At 37.0% G+C, this 19,629-nt stretch overlaps 3 protein-coding genes across 3 annotated transcripts in view; 1 reads left to right on the forward strand and 2 right to left on the reverse strand.

The window, feature by feature from the left end:
- The window catches only part of LOC142338415 (non-selective voltage-gated ion channel VDAC2-like), a 420,938-nt gene that overhangs the window by 180,076 nt on the left and 221,233 nt on the right, over positions 1-19,629 (reverse strand). The gene's annotated exons all lie outside the window — the stretch shown is intronic.
- The window catches only part of LOC142339892 (sperm flagellar protein 2-like), a 224,973-nt gene that overhangs the window by 96,135 nt on the left and 109,209 nt on the right, over positions 1-19,629 (forward strand). The gene's annotated exons all lie outside the window — the stretch shown is intronic.
- On the reverse strand, positions 7,741-11,100 carry LOC142338396 (uncharacterized). Its single transcript, XM_075388155.1, has 5 exons — positions 10,584-11,100; positions 10,079-10,333; positions 9,413-9,815; positions 8,711-8,880; positions 7,741-8,146 (listed from the first exon to the last, which is right to left on the reverse strand). The coding sequence occupies exons 1-5, from the start codon at positions 10,698-10,700 to the stop codon at positions 7,958-7,960; spliced, it is 1,134 nt and encodes a 377-aa protein (XP_075244270.1). The 5' UTR covers positions 10,701-11,100; the 3' UTR covers positions 7,741-7,957.

Consider the following 19,629-nt stretch of genomic DNA (forward strand, 5'->3'; position numbering starts at 1 on the left):
AACGATTTTTATTGAAAACGACTCTTACTACAAACACGGATCAACAACAGACGACAACCACAAACAGGCACAAAATCAGAAGAGGCGACACAATAAAACAACCGGATTTGGGAAGAAAGGAAGAGAACAGTTGGCTAAGAACTGCAAAGGGCTGAGAACTACAGAGAACAGCCAGAAACGGACTTCAAAAGCTAGTAAGTTTACAATGCAGTGAAACCAATTATCTCAGTGTAGTTTATATATGCCATCAAGTGCTTTCACTGTCACTCTATCCATAGTTAATCACTTCGTGCTATCAGTGCTAAACTAGTCATCTTTTGAAACACTTAAAAGGGTTTTCGATAGGCGCATACAAGTAAAATACTGACTCTCTCCTCCTTATTTATTAGGATAAAAGTTAAAGAAAATATAATTTAACAAAACGCATGGCTCAACCACATATCTCTCTCAGCCCATTCTCGGGCCTCGAACGTGAAAATTGGCGCGAGGTTGAAGCTTTATTACGCAGTATCATAGCAGTAACAGCAGTCCCTAATGATCAACAAGCAAACTTCTTGCAACTTCACTTAAAAGACGGAGCCCTTAGATTTTTTCTAACACTAGCTGAAGCTACTCAAAACAACTTAGAAAATGCACTCACAGCACTAAGAAATCAGTATTGTGACCCAAATTTAAGAGAAGTTCATGCAATAAAGTTAGAGAACTTTAAGTTTATACCGGGAAAAACAACGCCAGAGGACCTTCTAGTACAGATTCAAACATGCGCACATCAAGCTTACCCAGATCCTATTTTGCCAGTTGTAGCGCCAGCTGCAAATGACGCAGATAGGCCTAGGTTTGACAGAGAAACCGCTGTAAACTCAGAAAGGTTAGCAAGCGCAGGCAGAAACAGAGAAAGTCAAATTAAAAGAGCATTTATTAGAGCAATGCCAAACTGGCTACGCTTAAAACTTTTTGAACTTCCTGAAAATGCTACCCCACAAGAAGCATGTAACGCAGACCGAAAAAATTTAGTTTTGAAGGACCTTTGTCCCAAAGATGAATGGTAACCAGGATCAGTTAGCGAAATTCAACAAGGAGTTACTGAGAATTTAGTAAATGCGCTCACAACATTGGGCCAAGCACAAGATTCACTAAAGACAAAAATTTCGGAACTGACACGTAAATTTGATGATAGTCAAACCCGACAAGAAGGAAGCTCGCAGAAAAGCATTACTCAGAACACACAAGGTGGCGGAAAAATTTTTAAACCGCGAAATTGGAATAACTCAGGTCAGCGTTCGTTTAGACCAAATAACAATCAGTGGGGCTACCAAAATTATCAACAAAATACAAATAGACAAAAACTTCCAAGAAATAGAAACCTACAATGGCAATTTGCATTCCAAACACCTCCCCAGCAGTTTTACCAGAACCAATTTCCAGCACCAAATCAATATAATCAACAAACAAGTCAGAGCCAATTTTCCGAGCAAAACCCCCAGGTTTCCCAAACTTTCCAGACAACAGATCAGAGTTTCCACTACCCATATGTGCAATCGGCACCAAAAATATGCTTCAAATGTGGATATCCCAACCACTTAGCAAAGGACTGTCAAACTTCAAGTAACCAAAATGCTAATCAGTACAAATCTGAAACGTTACCGTTTCCAATGCCAAAAAACTAACTAAGCCACAGCCAGATGAGTCCAATAAAAAACAAAAAAATATAAAAGAAAAAACTCAAAAAATTCACTATAATCATCATGTAGCGTCATCATCTATAAATGCTGTTATAACGTTAGAAGGAGAAGAACTCTCCTATGTTCAAATTAATTTCTTGAAAAATTTTAAACGTCGAGCACTAGTTGATACAGGAGCAACAACAAGTGCACTGTCGGAGTCAGTTTTATTGGAGCTACAAAAAAATAGCGTAATAAATAAAAGCTCTTATTGTGAACCAAATTTCAGTCAAGTTAAAACAGCATCAGGCCAAGTAATAAACATTGATAAACAAGTGTCAGTCGATTTCCACATCGGAGACTACAAGTTCACAGAAGACTTTTTTGTGCTACCTAAAATGAACAACATAATTATTGGAAATACATTTTTCATAAAAAATAATATCCAAATTTGTCCTAGAGACAAAATACTCAAGTTTGAAGACATGTCTGTTCATTTGAATGAACTCAAACCTGTATCAGGCAGACGTAGAATATTGAAACCTTGCAAGTTCAATTTAACTGCTGCAAGAAAAATAACTATTGAAGCACAGTCACAGAGAGTCTTAGAATGCAAATTTGAGGACTCACAGCCTGAAATTAAACATTGTAGTGGAGTCGTTACGCCTCAAAAGCAGTTTGAAACAGAAACAGAGTTATTGGTTAGCTCAGCAATAGTAACAACAACTGAGACAAACACAGTTTTTCTCCCAGTTATAAATTTCAACACTCACCCGATTACAATAAAAATAAACACACCAATAGCACAATTTAAAGTTTTAAACTTCCAGGAGTTACAAAAACTTCAGCATGTTAGTTCAGATACTATACAATTAGCAAAACTGAGAGAAGAATCAAGCTACTTAGCAGAAAATAACAAGTTGATAGAAATACCAAAAGCGCAACAAATTGAGAAACCAGCACCAGAATACGAGAAATTTTGGTTTCCAACACCGGAAAACTGTCCAGACATAACCTGTCTATCAAATTGGCAAAAACAGGTATATGACAAAATAAGTGAGTACAGAGAAAGAGAAAAAATTAACCCAATAGAAAATCAGAGAGATAGGAATGAGTTTTTACAACAATTTTCTTGGCAAGACTCAATCTTATCAGACACAGAGCGTCAACAAGTTGAACAACTCCTAGTAGAAAATTTTGACGTATTTGCTAAACACAGATTTGATGTTGGCTACAACTCTGAACTGCAAATAAAATTGACACCATCACATGAGTTACCTGTGTATTTACAAAGCCTTCACACTCCAATTCATCTTAGAGACGAACTTCTGACTGAATTAGCTTTGATGCACTACTTTGGACTAATAACAACTTTGTCAAACTCAAAGTACGGAAGTCCAATTTTTGCCCAACGTAAAGAATCGGGTAAACTGCGCATTCTCATTGATCTCCGTCGAATAAACCATTTACTACGAAATGACTACCTAAATTCAAAGTTTCCAATTTCAAATATGCAAGATGCAGTGAATCATTTTGCTGGAAAGAAGCTATTCTGCAAGCTTGATTGCTCTCAAGCTTACCACTGTGTACAGATGGCTGATGATGTTTCTGTACAACTACTATCATTTAACTTCGCATCTCGGACTTACGCATATAAGTGTCTCGCACAAGGATTAAGCAAATCAGTAACTGGATTCAGCGCCTTTATTAGACATTACCTGGATCCTTGCCTAACGGCAAATGTATGTACCCAATATATGGATGACATAGGAAGTGGAGCTGAAAATGTTACTGAACTTCTGAGAAATCTTAAGCAGATAATTGATTGTGTCAGAAAATCGGGGTTAAAACTCTCACCCGAAAAATGTATATTTGGAACAACCAAAATTAAATTTTTGGGAAACATACTTACGCCAGCTGGAATTCAACCAGAAAGGAAGAAAATAGATAAATTTCTGTCAAAAATGAAAATGCCACAGACCGTAAAGCAGGTAAAGAGACTGATTGGATTTGTCCAGTTCTTTCACAATCATATACCTAAGCTAAATGAAATCTTGATACCTTTTTACGAACTTCTCCAAAAGTCAGCATTCTTTTCAACAAATGATCGTCATCAGGAAGCTCTAGAACAGATACGTAATGCCTTGAGGAAAGCAACAACTGTTGTGCTCAGATTTCCAAAACCAGGGCTCCAGTATGTTATATTATGTGACGCAAGCTACCATGGAGCTGGATACGTACTTCTAGTTGAAGATTATCTGACAGATGACAAACACCAAAAACAGAAAACATATGCTCCATTTTCTTTCGGCTCGAAACTATTTAACAAAGCACAGCTTAAATTGTCAATCTTCTGTAAAGAATTTCTTGCATTATATTTTGCATTGGAAGATTTTTCTCACTATATTTGGGGAACAGAAAAGCAAGTTTTAGTTTTCTCAGATAATAAAAGCCTAACCCAGTTCTTCAAGGCAAGAACACTTCATCCTTCGCTTTGGGGATACTTGGACAGAGTACTAGCGTACAATATTGCCTTAGCACACATTCCAGGTAAAGCAAACGTTGCAGCAGACTATATTTCAAGAATTCAGACAGACCCTGATAATGCTATTGAATTGGCAATGGCAGACAGCATTCCATTGCGAGAAGTTAAAATATCGTTATCAGCAAAAACACCAGACATTGCATTGTCAGCAATTACAGAGTGTGAAAATATGTTTGAAAAATCAGAGGATCAATTTTTTGACACTGAACTAACCGACAAATTAAAGAAGGAAGGAATCTACGATGCTATGCTTTCACAGTTGAAAAACCAGGGAATCTCAATCAATTCGACGGAGCCTAGAAGTGATATTATGAAAATTCAGTTTAAGCCGGAAATGAATGCATTAGAATTGCAAAACCCACTGGACTCATTTCCAGACATAGCAAAATTGTCTAATCCACTTTCATTAGTGGAGGAGCAGCAAAAAGACAATGATATTGTCAAAGTAATAGGGTGGTTAAGCAAAAATGAAGTGGATAATAGCCGTTATTTGTCATTTGAACTCAGAAAGTATAGGAAGCAGTTTCCACGTCTAATTGTTTGGAATCAAATCCTTTACAGAAAATTTTTTGATGACACAGGAAAGATTTCAGTCTACCAGTTTTGTGTCCCAAAACACCTGAGGAAAGAGATCCTCTATCGACTCCATAATTCAAAACTTAGCGGTCACATAGGTATCACCAGGACAGTAGCTGAGTTTAGAAACAGATTTTATTTCCCAGGTTTCACAGAATACCTTATTGACTATATCCGAAATTGCTTAACTTGTTTGCAGTTGAAAACAGCAAAAAACGTCGCCCTTAGACCGCCCCTGCAGCCCGTATCATCAGAGCAACATTACCCAGGTGATGTAATGCAAATTGATATTATAGGTCCGTTTGACAGTAATCAATACAGATTTGCACTAACAGCAGTCGATGTATTTTCTAAGTACATTTTTGCCATTCCACTTTCCAAAGCAGATGCACCAACAGTAGCAAAGTCCTTAGTTTCCATTTTTTTCAGACATAGTTACATACCGTACATGATAATAGCAGATTTAGGCTCAGTTTTCACTTCTGACTTAATGCATGAATTAGCGAGTCTTCTCGAGATCAAACTAAGACATGCAACCCTTAAACATGCACAATCAGTGGGAGTGGTTGAGCGATCTCACCTTTCCATGAAAGGAATCCTTAGATTGGCTTCAAATCAAACAGGCAGTGACTGGCATAAATGGTTAGACATAGCTGTGTTTATACATAACACATCTTACTCCTCATCTATAGGGTGCTCACCAACCTTAGTCTTTCATGGCCGAGAACCTCATAAACCACTGGATGTTAGATTTAACATCAAAGCCATTCAAGCAGCCATGCCCAGGTCAGACTTTCTTGTTACCTTACAAGATGCAATGACACAACAATTTTCTCGAGTCAAAGAGAAACTTGTCACAATGTATCACAAGTATAGAAGTTATTACGATGACAAAGCGGAAGCTAAACCCTTAGAATTATTTTCCTATTGTCTTTTGCTCAATCCGCGCTTAGTAAATCAATCTGATCTTAGTCACAAAGCAGTCCAAATTTGGCTCCCGTTATACAGAGTTGAAAAAGTTCTTACAAACTCTAACTATCTGATCCGAAAAGTTGGAACGCCATTTACGCAATGTGTTCATAGGATCAGATTACGACCAATAGTACCACAGACCAGAATAGACGATATTGATACATTAACAAACAAATTTGTTGCAGACCCCAGTTTGAGCAAATTTAGACAAGAACCTGAACTTTTCGACGAAAAAATTGGGAAATTGTTCGAAGAAGAGTACTATGAAGATCGAACAACAAGCAGTAACGAAAACGGTCTTAACAACCCCTCAGCGCAAATATATTGGAGTTACCCAATAGGTCATCTACCACCAGCACTACCAAATGGGCCTGAAACACCACCAATGGCACCAAGTCCCCCAAATACTTTTGAACCGCCGGAAGTACAATCTGACGAAGAACCAGTCCTATTTGTTGACGATCCAGCCCTTACTGAACCATTTGAGGATCTATCAGATGCCAATCGTAGTATTGATGAGTCTGAGGACCCATTAATAACAATACAAGGCCATAAGAATGAGCAGGATCAAATTGAAAGTCCAAGATCAACAAAATCAAAAATTCCCATTAGAGATGCTAACTGGAGCACAGGACCTGATTCACCGGTCAGCACTACGCCAACCCCTTCACCAGTGGCTAGCAATCTTCGTAGGTTGTCGCGCATACCCAAAATGCCAATACCAATCTACACAGAACCAAAAATTTCAAAGGAAAAAAGAGTAACATTCAAAGAGCCTTCAACTTCGAAGTCAAACAGAGGAGATAGATCTCGGAAAACTCAAACGGTAGATGAAGCGCTGAGCGAATTTGGTATGCAAGACTACAGCTCTATAGGTGATCTAGCAAAAACTATAGAAAGACGAAGAAAAGAAAGGGAAAAGGAGAAAACAAACAACCCGTCAACTTTGATAGAATCAAGTTCAAAGCAAGATACTTCACAAAACAAGTCCAAAAAAGCAAACCCACTAGTTCTACGCAATCTCTGACAAAAGGGGACTACCCTAGCTTTGAGTCATGCAATATAATTTGCATGAGAGCGGAAATGAAAGAAATAAACGGCAATATTGTACAAAGTACATGGTCTGATTCATTTTTTTCGAAAAACTTTTGGCAAAATCTTGCAAAATTTTGTCCTAACTTGATAAATAATGACGTACCAACTAACATTAACCTTGCACCCGGCTCAATACATGTTCATTTAGATAGTTACTCGGACCGATTTGTTTATAATCTCATCATAAAACAAAAATTTTCGAAAAATGAGTTGATAGCAAAAGTTTACCAATCGCTCATTTTACTAAGAAACCATGCCGTAGAAAATCATTTGACCCAAATTTTTGTACCAAGACTAGGCATTGGTCTCGACGTAGTGCCCTGGCAAGCAGTGAAGCAAATTTTTCAGAATATCTTTGGACAAACAGCGCTAAAGGTTGTGATAGTTTTTCCAACAGCAATTATTTGAACTTGAATATCGCGCAAACTTAAAAACAATTTCGATCAAACATTCGGAAAACATGGCCCCCATGGCTTCATCATATTATGTGTCAATAATTACAGGCAGGTTGTACCATTTGGGCAAATAAAAAATAAGAAAAACTAACTAAAATACAAAACATAACAGAACTGAATTTTTCACCAAACTTTGAAAAGCACACAAGTTACAACTGACAAACTTGATAGCGTTAATATGTCGTTTTGTATCCTTGATTAAATTTGTTTCAAGATTTTTGGATTAGAGCAACAGAAGCTCACTTTTTTGCTCAAAAATATGCACCCTTTTCTGGCTTCATCTGTAATTTGAGGATGAAGATCAACTGATAGCCATGATAAATTACTCAGTCTTTTGTTGCAATTGAGGGAAACTGTAATAATGATTGAGAGGTTTGTTCATATTTCAATCAAGTTTTAAAAGTGTATAATAAAAGATTTTGTGTGGTTTTGAACAAACATATTTGAAGTGATGAAGTATCGATTGTAAGTATTGTTTATTCTGTTCGCAACCAAAAACTTATCAAATTTTGCTATGGAGTAGCATACTCTCTTGTAGAAAACAATTTATCAGAAGTTTACTCTGATCATACCGCCCCGTTGTGTATATTTGAACTTTGCAATGTGGTCATTTTAATTTAATCTTTTTTCATCTTCTTGCTTAGGATTGTGGATTATTTTTTGTGAATTTCATAATACCTGATGGCAAATAGCAGGAATAGGAACACGATTGTACTCTTGACTATACTTCTGATGAAAGTAGTGCATGACTCGGTTACAATTGTTGCAAAGCTTTCCACGTCACCCGTCATTCTCTGCATCATACTCTCATTTGAACGCTTGTCGAAGAACTGTTGTTTTTCCTACGCAAAAAGCTTTCCAGAATTGTCATCATAAATTGACAAAGGACACAACCGTATAGCGAAGTTCATGTAGTTTTTTTCATGCCGATCAATCTTATCTAAGTTGTTCAAAACGCAAAACGTTCATCAGTACTTTGGCAGACCTGTCTAACTTTCGGGTCTTTCCTTGTATAGTGCTGCTGGTGGAGCGCATAGCCCTCACCAGTTCTCGTAATTATACCACAATGATGGGACGTCATTATGGCATATTTACGGCAATTAGTGAGGGATTATACGTTTTAGCACCTCTACACTGGGCAAGAGTCAAATGTCTACTGAAGTTAGAGAGGTCTGCCAAAGTATTGAAAATGAGGTTTTACGTTTTCAAAGTTTCTAAGCTTGATCTCAAAAAATGGGAATATGCAATATTTTAGCGATGGCTCGAATCCCGGCGTAGCAGGTACTTGATAAGTTATAACGTGGATTCTATTTTTCATAATTTTTCGAACCACGTCCCAGGGTCAGTTGCATGTAAAGATCTATTCTCTCGTATAAAATTTGATTCTTTTCTGATTTCTCTAATACCTGTAGTATTTTGTTGAACATGACACTTTGTATCTTGAACTCTAGTCTGTCTTTGGCTCTGAGGAGGAACGAAGACTGTAAAAGGATGAAAACACTCTTTCCCAGCATCAGAAGTCCAACATATAACACAAACTGGTTGAAGTACGACAGACGGTCTGGCGTGTCCAAATCTGTTAACATTAATCACTGAGCTACTTTTTGTACTTAAATTGTTTATTTTGGTGCTATTTTTTATTGACGAGCTATTCTGCATGGGCTAATTGATCTTTTAATATTTAAACAGTATGAGGTGATGGATAGAAGCCGCCCTATTTCTGCTCGAGCTGAACTGACACAGAAAGAGGATTTTGAATTTGGACGAATGTGATTTGTGATTTGTTCTATTTTGCGATCTTATGTGGTCTGTAGATTTGGGTATTGACTTTTTGGGCCTCAGTATCACTGGCGTGATTTCCGAGAGGTAAGGTATGTGAATCTCACGTAAATGATTGAGGGTTCGATGTATTTTTGCCTCCGCAGCTGTCTGTGGGAGGAGGAGCTCTCACTTAATCATAGCTTCAGGTTTACCATAGCTTGACCAGTCTTGGTAGCAATGATCTTATCTTTATTATTCATGAATAAAAATTGCTTCCCATAACTGTTAGCTTTTAAGTACAAAGTTTATTGAAAGTGAATTATAAATGTGTGAAATGATAAACTCACTTATACGAACTACACTGTTCACAATTTTCGCCTGACAATAGGGGATGAACACTTCGGTTATCCCAGACAGCACCGAACACAGGAATCCAATCACAAACAAAAAGGTATCCGTCCAACTTAACCAGATCAGCTTTCTCGCTTTGAACAGAGACTTTTTCTCTTGTTTTCTCAACAACTTCTCGATTTTAGCAGAACGAGTGTCATGCAAGCTGCTTCGAACGCTGTCGGCGAAACTGCCACCGTCCAGGAGTGTCAATGTTCGGTCCATGGATACCCTTCTGTCTTGGTCGACTTTGCGTCTTTTCTTTTCCAGTATTCTGTCAATGTTACTGACGTATCGCCATGTAATTGGGTTGAGAATTGAGAAGAAAATTGAGATGGCACAGTTCTCCCAAAACAACCACTGAAAAGAGATTATGTGCTTGAAAAGTTTCCAGTAAGGCATATTCAGTCATTAATTTTTGGTCATCGCTATAGCCAATATTTAATTAAGTGTAAAATTTCAAGCTATCAAGGTACCGAGCCGGCACTGGGCAATCGGGCAGTTTTTTGTAACTTTTAGCATTCTCTCATTGTTCTGCTGTTAATATTCGCATTGCGTGTGAAATGTTTGTGTCAGACGTTTTGATATCCGTGCGATGCGAAGTGTTGAGTTGTAATACTAACCGATACGAATGATGCGGATCCATAATACACGAGGATTTTAGCCATCACAGATATGGCTAACAATCCGTTCGTCACTAAGACGAAGTGGTTTAGTTCTCGGAACCTCTTGGGGTACTCGGTTGAATCCACGATGGTCAGGAAGGAAATGAGGAAGAGGAAAAGAGATCGGAAGACAGAGTAGCTGACCATTTCAGCCGATGAGCTCTGATAAGTGTATCTTTGAAGGTAGAACGAGAACATGCCGCCATAGTAAATCTGAACAAAGAACAAATCTGAAAAGATTTGTGACGTGCAAAATTACCGAGTAGCTCGGGTTAGGCAGATTTACTAGTAGCTGATTAATAATTCCTAACTTGGTTAAATTCAATATCTATGCTTTTGTATGAAAAACTGCCAATATCAATATTTTCAATTAGATATTTCTGTGCCTCAGATTTTTTATTTTATCGTAAGCAAGTCTTGATTCAATTCCTTTGTTTTCAAAGACCCCAAAACTGAATTTTACCTGTACTATAACCCCAGCCTGGAAAGATGCGTCCAGTATTGCGACTGCCATGCCGATGAAAGACCTGCCAGAGATTTTGGATCCGTACTGAACAGTGCCCAAGGAGTTGCCATCCATTATGTTCAAGATTTTTTCCAAGATTATGATTTTTTGAAGAATGGATTTTTAAGTAAAACTTCACTGGTACTAATGCTTCGTCTAATGAAATGGAGATCTATAGGGTGATGACTAAATTCTGTTCTTACCATACCCTAAGAGGCATTGAGTTTATATACTTCTTGGTATAATCGAATATAAAGCTATTTCTACATCAAGGCTTGGCGATAATTTGTTCAAATATCTTTCAATGAGCAACGTGTTAGACAATAGTTGTATTGTTTCAGATCTATGCGTTGTTTAAATTGAACTTTAAGCAATAGTTTCTGAAGTGTTAGTGTTGTTTACAAGTTATGACAATGTTGATAATTCAGTAGAATGTGGCTGTGACTTTATATTTTGGCTTGTGCTGTTCCGTTGTTCCCCGACATGAAGAATATTGTTTATATCGACTGCTCATTTCACAAAAATAAATGATGAACAAAAGTGTACTAAGATTTTTGAAATGATAATATTTAATTTGATAATCTTTGATATCACTTTTTATGTCGATATCTTTAGGATCCTCATCTTAGATAATCAAAATAATCTTGCATTTCTTATCACTGAATCAATTTGTATAAATCAAACGACATTATAGGATAGTTTATTTTGTCATCCGTCGAAATTAATTTCATTAGATATAATTAGTTTAAATTGAGACTAGCCAAGAAGGCTTGCGCTCTCTTTTTTCGAACAGCCCCGAAATTGTTTTTATAATAATAATCAGAATATTGACACTACTTTGAAAATTTGTCCGTTATCGAGGAGTAAATAGTAATAAAAATTAAAACTTCAATTTTCTTTTTCGAAAAACTATACATTTTCTCGGTCAATTTGTTGCATAAGAGAAGCTACATTATAAAGCTACTTGAAAGTACCTATTTGTTGAAAATACCTATTTACCTTGGTTTAGGAATTAATTATTAAAATAGGCTAGAAAACACATTTTAATAAAATATGTTGTCAATTTGACTCCGTGTTTTATGAAATTTCCAATTTTAGCTCAACAGGACGTGAAAGCCCAGAAAATTTACGTTTTTCCCTTTTTCAAAAAGAGTTTGGCTACGAATTTGTACATCTCTACAAGAGCACACCAACTTTCTTTCTGGGTGTGATATCCTTGGATATCAAGTAGTCCTAAAAAGGATTGTTTTGATGGTCATAGAATTAATAAACATTTGGTTGTCTTAATTTACATTTCTTAACCGGTACATTTAAATTATACAAGTATATTTGTTGTTAAATTTACTATGCTGTAAACTACTGTACTTAATGCCCTTATATGCCTCTGTTGAATCCGGATAAATATTTAATGAATATACATAGCAAATAAAACTTACTGAAAGCCATTGAATTATAATAGAGACAGAGAATAAAGTCTTGAGAATAGTTGGTTGTTTTAAAGAGAAGAAAACCGTGATCCACCACTCCGAAGAGCCTTAAGAGCTCAGGCTGAAAATTAGATAAGATTATTAGTTGGTGACAGAAGGGAAACTTACCTTCCATTGAAACTTTAAACTTCTGATCTTTTATTTCTCTTTATTTCGGCCAAAGTCAAATTGTCATCATCGATTTCATCAGAGAGCTAAAAATTCATTCAAACTATTAACAAGCCATGCAAGTCATGCAAACAATATTTTCCAAAGCTAATTGTTAAAGTTTGAAAAAACACTTGTTAGATAACTTGCAATTTGTATTATTTGTTGCTGTGAAAATTCGTTATTGAGAATTATTAAGAACGATTTTTATTGAAAACGACTCTTACTACAAACACGGATCAACAACAGACGACAACCACAAACAGGCACAAAATCAGAAGAGGCGACACAATAAAACAACCGGATTTGGGAAGAAAGGAAGAGAACAGTTGGCTAAGAACTGCAAAGGGCTGAGAACTACAGAGAACAGCCAGAAACGGACTTCAAAAGCTAGTAAGTTTACAATGCAGTGAAACCAATTATCTCAGTGTAGTTTATATATGCCATCAAGTGCTTTCACTGTCACTCTATCCATAGTTAATCACTTCGTGCTATCAGTGCTAAACTAGTCATCTTTTGAAACACTTAAAAGGGTTTTCGATAGGCGCATACAAGTAAAATACTGACTCTCTCCTCCTTATTTATTAGGATAAAAGTTAAAGAAAATATAATTTAACAAAACGCATGGCTCAACCACATATCTCTCTCAGCCCATTCTTGGGCCTCGAACGTGAAAATTGGCGCGAGGTTGAAGCTTTATTACGCAGTATCATAGCAGTAACAGCAGTCCCTAATGATCAACAAGCAAACTTCTTGCAACTTCACTTAAAAGACGGAGCCCTTAGATTTTTTCTAACACTAGCTGAAGCTACTCAAAACAACTTAGAAAATGCACTCACAGCACTAAGAAATCAGTATTGTGACCCAAATTTAAGAGAAGTTCATGCAATAAAGTTAGAGAACTTTAAGTTTATACCGGGAAAAACAACGCCAGAGGACCTTCTAGTACAGATTCAAACATGCGCACATCAAGCTTACCCAGATCCTATTTTGCCAGTTGTAGCGCCAGCTGCAAATGACGCAGATAGGCCTAGGTTTGACAGAGAAACCGCTGTAAACGCAGAAAGGTTAGCAAGCGCAGGCAGAAACAGAGAAAGTCAAATTAAAAGAGCATTTATTAGAGCAATGCCAAACTGGCTACGCTTAAAACTTTTTGAACTTCCTGAAAATGCTACCCCACAAGAAGCATGTAACGCAGACCGAAAAAATTTAGTTTTGAAGGACCTTTGTCCCAAAGATGAATGGTAACCAGGATCAGTTAGCGAAATTCAACAAGGAGTTACTGAGAATTTAGTAAATGCGCTCACAACATTGGGCCAAGCACAAGATTCACTAAAGACAAAAATTTCGGAACTGACACGTAAATTTGATGATAGTCAAACCCGACAAGAAGGAAGCTCGCAGAAAAGCATTACTCAGAACACACAAGGTGGCGGAAAAATTTTTAAACCGCGAAATTGGAATAACTCAGGTCAGCGCTCGTTTAGACCAAATAACAATCAGTGGGGCTACCAAAATTATCAACAAAATACAAATAGACAAAAACTTCCAAGAAATAGAAACCTACAATGGCAATTTGCATTCCAAACACCTCCCCAGCAATTTTACCAGAACCAATTTCCAGCACCAAATCAATATAATCAACAAACAAGTCAGAGCCAATTTTCCGAGCAAAACCCCCAGGTTTCCCAAACTTTCCAGACAACAGATCAGAGTTTCCACTACCCATATGTGCAATCGGCACCAAAAATATGCTTCAAATGTGGATATCCCAACCACTTAGCAAAGGACTGTCAAACTTCAAGTAACCAAAATGCTAATCAGTACAAATCTGAAACGTTACCGTTTCCAATGCCAAAAAACTAACTAAGCCACAGCCAGATGAGTCCAATAAAAAACAAAAAAATATAAAAGAAAAAACTCAAAAAATTCACTATAATCATCATGTAGCGTCATCATCTATAAATGCTGTTATAACGTTAGAAGGAGAAGAACTCTCCTATGTTCAAATTAATTTCTTGAAAAATTTTAAACGTCGAGCACTAGTTGATACAGGAGCAACAACAAGTGCACTGTCGGAGTCAGTTTTATTGGAGCTACAAAAAAATAGCGTAATAAATAAAAGCTCTTATTGTGAACCAAATTTCAGTCAAGTTAAAACAGCATCAGGCCAAGTAATAAACATTGATAAACAAGTGTCAGTCGATTTCCACATCGGAGACTACAAGTTCACAGAAGACTTTTTTGTGCTACCTAAAATGAACAACATAATTATTGGAAATACATTTTTCATAAAAAATAATATCCAAATTTGTCCTAGAGACAAAATACTCAAGTTTGAAGACATGTCTGTTCATTTGAATGAACTCAAACCTGTATCAGGCAGACGTAGAATATTGAAACCTTGCAAGTTCAATTTAACTGCTGCAAGAAAAATAACTATTGAAGCACAGTCACAGAGAGTCTTAGAATGCAAATTTGAGGACTCACAGCCTGAAATTAAACATTGTAGTGGAGTCGTTACGCCTCAAAAGCAGTTTGAAACAGAAACAGAGTTATTGGTTAGCTCAGCAATAGTAACAACAACTGAGACAAACACAGTTTTTCTCCCAGTTATAAATTTCAACACTCACCCGATTACAATAAAAATAAACACACCAATAGCACAATTTAAAGTTTTAAACTTCCAGGAGTTACAAAAACTTCAGCATGTTAGTTCAGATACTATACAATTAGCAAAACTGAGAGAAGAATCAAGCTACTTAGCAGAAAATAACAAGTTGATAGAAATACCAAAAGCGCAACAAATTGAGAAACCAGCACCAGAATACGAGAAATTTTGGTTTCCAACACCGGAAAACTGTCCAGACATAACCTGTCTATCAAATTGGCAAAAACAGGTATATGACAAAATAAGTGAGTACAGAGAAAGAGAAAAAATTAACCCAATAGAAAATCAGAGAGATAGGAATGAGTTTTTACAACAATTTTCTTGGCAAGACTCAATCTTATCAGACACAGAGCGTCAACAAGTTGAACAACTCCTAGTAGAAAATTTTGACGTATTTGCTAAACACAGATTTGATGTTGGCTACAACTCTGAACTGCAAATAAAATTGACACCATCACATGAGTTACCTGTGTATTTACAAAGCCTTCACACTCCAATTCATCTTAGAGACGAACTTCTGACTGAATTAGCTTTGATGCACTACTTTGGACTAATAACAACTTTGTCAAACTCAAAGTACGGAAGTCCAATTTTTGCCCAACGTAAAGAATCGGGTAAACTGCGCATTCTCATTGATCTCCGTCGAATAAACCATTTACTACGAAATGACTACCTAAATTCAAAGTTTCCAATTTCAAATATGCAAGATGCAGTGAATCATTTTGCTGGAAAGAAGCTATTCTGCAAGCTTGATTGCTCTCAAGCTTACCACTGTGTACAGATGGCTGATGATGTTTCTGTACAACTACTATCATTTAACTTCGCATCTCGGACTTACGCATATAAGTGTCTCGCACAAGGATTAAGCAAATCAGTAACTGGATTCAGCGCCTTTATTAGACATTACCTGGATCCTTGCCTAACGGCAAATGTATGTACCCAATATATGGATGACATAGGAAGTGGAGCTGAAAATGTTACTGAACTTCTGAGAAATCTTAAGCAGATAATTGATTGTGTCAGAAAATCGGGGTTAAAACTCTCACCCGAAAAATGTATATTTGGAACAACCAAAATTAAATTTTTGGGAAACATACTTACGCCAGCTGGAATTCAACCAGAAAGGAAGAAAATAGATAAATTTCTGTCAAAAATGAAAATGCCACAGACCGTAAAGCAGGTAAAGAGACTGATTGGATTTGTCCAGTTCTTTCACAATCATATACCTAAGCTAAATGAAATCTTGATACCTTTTTACGAACTTCTCCAAAAGTCAGCATTCTTTTCAACAAATGATCGTCATCAGGAAGCTCTAGAACAGATACGTAATGCCTTGAGGAAAGCAACAACTGTTGTGCTCAGATTTCCAAAACCAGGGCTCCAGTATGTTATATTATGTGACGCAAGCTACCATGGAGCTGGATACGTACTTCTAGTTGAAGATTATTTGACAGATGACAAACACCAAAAACAGAAAACATATGCTCCATTTTCTTTCGGCTCGAAACTATTTAACAAAGCACAGCTTAAATTGTCAATCTTCTGTAAAGAATTTCTTGCATTATATTTTGCATTGGAAGATTTTTCTCACTATATTTGGGGAACAGAAAAGCAAGTTTTAGTTTTCTCAGATAATAAAAGCCTAACCCAGTTCTTCAAGGCAAGAACACTTCATCCTTCGCTTTGGGGATACTTGGACAGAGTACTAGCGTACAATATTGCCTTAGCACACATTCCAGGTAAAGCAAACGTTGCAGCAGACTATATTTCAAGAATTCAGACAGACCCTGATAATGCTATTGAATTGGCAATGGCAGACAGCATTCCAGTGCGAGAAGTTAAAATATCGTTATCAGCAAAAACACCAGACATTGCATTGTCAGCAATTACAGAGTGTGAAAATATGTTTGAAAAATCAGAGGATCAATTTTTTGACACTGAACTAACCGACAAATTAAAGAAGGAAGGAATCTACGATGCTATGCTTTCACAGTTGAAAAACCAGGGAATCTCAATCAATTCGACGGAGCCTAGAAGTGATATTATGAAAATTCAGTTTAAGCCGGAAATGAATGCATTAGAATTGCAAAACCCACTGGACTCATTTCCAGACATAGCAAAATTGTCTAATCCACTTTCATTAGTGGAGGAGCAGCAAAAAGACAATGATATTGTCAAAGTAATAGGGTGGTTAAGCAAAAATGAAGTGGATAATAGCCGTTATTTGTCATTTGAACTCAGAAAGTATAGGAAGCAGTTTCCACGTCTAATTGTTTGGAATCAAATCCTTTACAGAAAATTTTTTGATGACACAGGAAAGATTTCAGTCTACCAGTTTTGTGTCCCAAAACACCTGAGGAAAGAGATCCTCTATCGACTCCATAATTCAAAACTTAGCGGTCACATAGGTATCACCAGGACAGTAGCTGAGTTTAGAAACAGATTTTATTTCCCAGGTTTCACAGAATACCTTATTGACTATATCCGAAATTGCTTAACTTGTTTGCAGTTGAAAACAGCAAAAAACGTCGCCCTTAGACCGCCCCTTCAGCCCGTATCATCAGAGCAACATTACCCAGGTGATGTAATGCAAATTGATATTATAGGTCCGTTTGACAGTAATCAATACAGATTTGCACTAACAGCAGTCGATGTATTTTCTAAGTACATTTTTGCCATTCCACTTTCCAAAGCAGATGCACCAACAGTAGCAAAGTCCTTAGTTTCCATTTTTTTCAGACATAGTTACATACCGTACGTGATAATAGCAGATTTAGGCTCAGTTTTCACTTCTGACTTAATGCATGAATTAGCGAGTCTTCTCGAGATCAAACTAAGACATGCAACCCTTAAACATGCACAATCAGTGGGAGTGGTTGAGCGATCTCACCTTTCCATGAAAGGAATCCTTAGATTGGCTTCAAATCAAACAGGCAGTGACTGGCATAAATGGTTAGACATAGCTGTGTTTATACATAACACATCTTACTCCTCATCTATAGGGTGCTCACCAACCTTAGTCTTTCATGGCCGAGAACCTCATAAACCACTGGATGTTAGATTTAACATCAAAGCCATTCAAGCAGCCATGCCCAGGTCAGACTTTCTTGTTACCTTACAAGATGCAATGACACAACAATTTTCTCGAGTCAAAGAGAAACTTGTCACAATGTATCACAAGTATAGAAGTTATTACGATGACAAAGCGGAAGCTAAACCCTTAGAATTATTTTCCTATTGTCTTTTGCTCAATCCGCGCTTAGTAAATCAATCTGATCTTAGTCACAAAGCAGTCCAAATTTGGCTCCCGTTATACAGAGTTGAAAAAGTTCTTACAAACTCTAACTATCTGATCCGAAAAGTTGGAACGCCATTTACGCAATGTGTTCATAGGATCAGATTACGACCAATAGTACCACAGACCAGAATAGACGATATTGATACATTAACAAACAAATTTGTTGCAGACCCCAGTTTGAGCAAATTTAGACAAGAACCTGAACTTTTCGACGAAAAAATTGGGAAATTGTTCGAAGAAGAGTACTATGAAGATCGAACAACAAGCAGTAACGAAAACGGTCTTAACAACCCCTCAGCGCAAATATATTGGAGTTACCCAATAGGTCATCTACCACCAGCACTACCAAATGGGCCTGAAACACCACCAATGGCACCAAGTCCCCCAAATACTTTTGAACCGCCGGAAGTACAATCTGACGAAGAACCAGTCCTATTTGTTGACTATCCAGCCCTTACTGAACCATTTGAGGATCTATCAGATGCCAATCGTAGTATTGATGAGTCTGAGGACCCATTAATAACAATACAAGGCCATAAGAATGAGCAGGATCAAATTGAAAGTCCAAGATCAACAAAATCAAAAATTCCCATTAGAGATGCTAACTGGAGCACAGGACCTGATTCACCGGTCAGCACTACGCCAACCCCTTCACCAGTGGCTAGCAATCTTCGTAGGTTGTCGCGCATACCCAAAATGCCAATACCAATCTACACAGAACCAAAAATTTCAAAGGAAAAAAGAGTAACATTCAAAGAGCCTTCAACTTCGAAGTCAAACAGAGGAGATAGATCTCGGAAAACTCAAACGGTAGATGAAGCGCTGAGCGAATTTGGTATGCAAGACTACAGCTCTATAGGTGATCTAGCAAAAACTATAGAAAGACGAAGAAAAGAAAGGGAAAAGGAGAAAACAAACAACCCGTCAACTTTGATAGAATCAAGTTCAAAGCAAGATACTTCACAAAACAAGTCCAAAAAAGCAAACCCAGTAGTTCTACGCAATCTCTGACAAAAGGGGACTACCCTAGCTTTGAGTCATGCAATATAATTTGCATGAGAGCGGAAATGAAAGAAATAAACGGCAATATTGTACAAAGTACATGGTCTGATTCATTTTTTTCGAAAAACTTTTGGCAAAATCTTGCAAAATTTTGTCCTAACTTGATAAATAATGACGTACCAACTAACATTAACCTTGCACCCGGCTCAATACATGTTCATTTAGATAGTTACTTGGACCGATTTGTATATAATCTCATCATAAAACAAAAATTTTCGAAAAATGAGTTGATAGCAAAAGTTTACCAATCGCTCATTTTACTAAGAAACCATGCCGTAGAAAATCATTTGACCCAAATTTTTGTACCAAGACTAGGCATTGGTCTCGACGTAGTGCCCT

Source organism: Convolutriloba macropyga, chromosome 1 (genome assembly GCF_964194025.1).
Source record: "Convolutriloba macropyga chromosome 1, txConMacr16.3, whole genome shotgun sequence".
In the NCBI taxonomy this organism is placed as follows: Eukaryota; Metazoa; Xenacoelomorpha; order Acoela; family Convolutidae; genus Convolutriloba; species Convolutriloba macropyga.

Excerpts from the sequence above, each read along its gene's own strand:
- LOC142338396 (XM_075388155.1), bottom strand. The coding sequence starts at position 10,700 with ATGGATGGCAACTCCTTGGGCACTGTTCAGTACGGATCCAAAATCTCT. Across the intron at positions 10,334-10,583 it reads AGGCTGGGGTTATAGTACAG|ATTTACTATGGCGGCATGTT; the intron begins GTAAAATTCAGT and ends TTCTTTGTTCAG. Across the intron at positions 8,147-8,710 it reads TGTTCAACAAAATACTACAG|GAAAAACAACAGTTCTTCGA; the intron begins GTATTAGAGAAA and ends CTTTTTGCGTAG.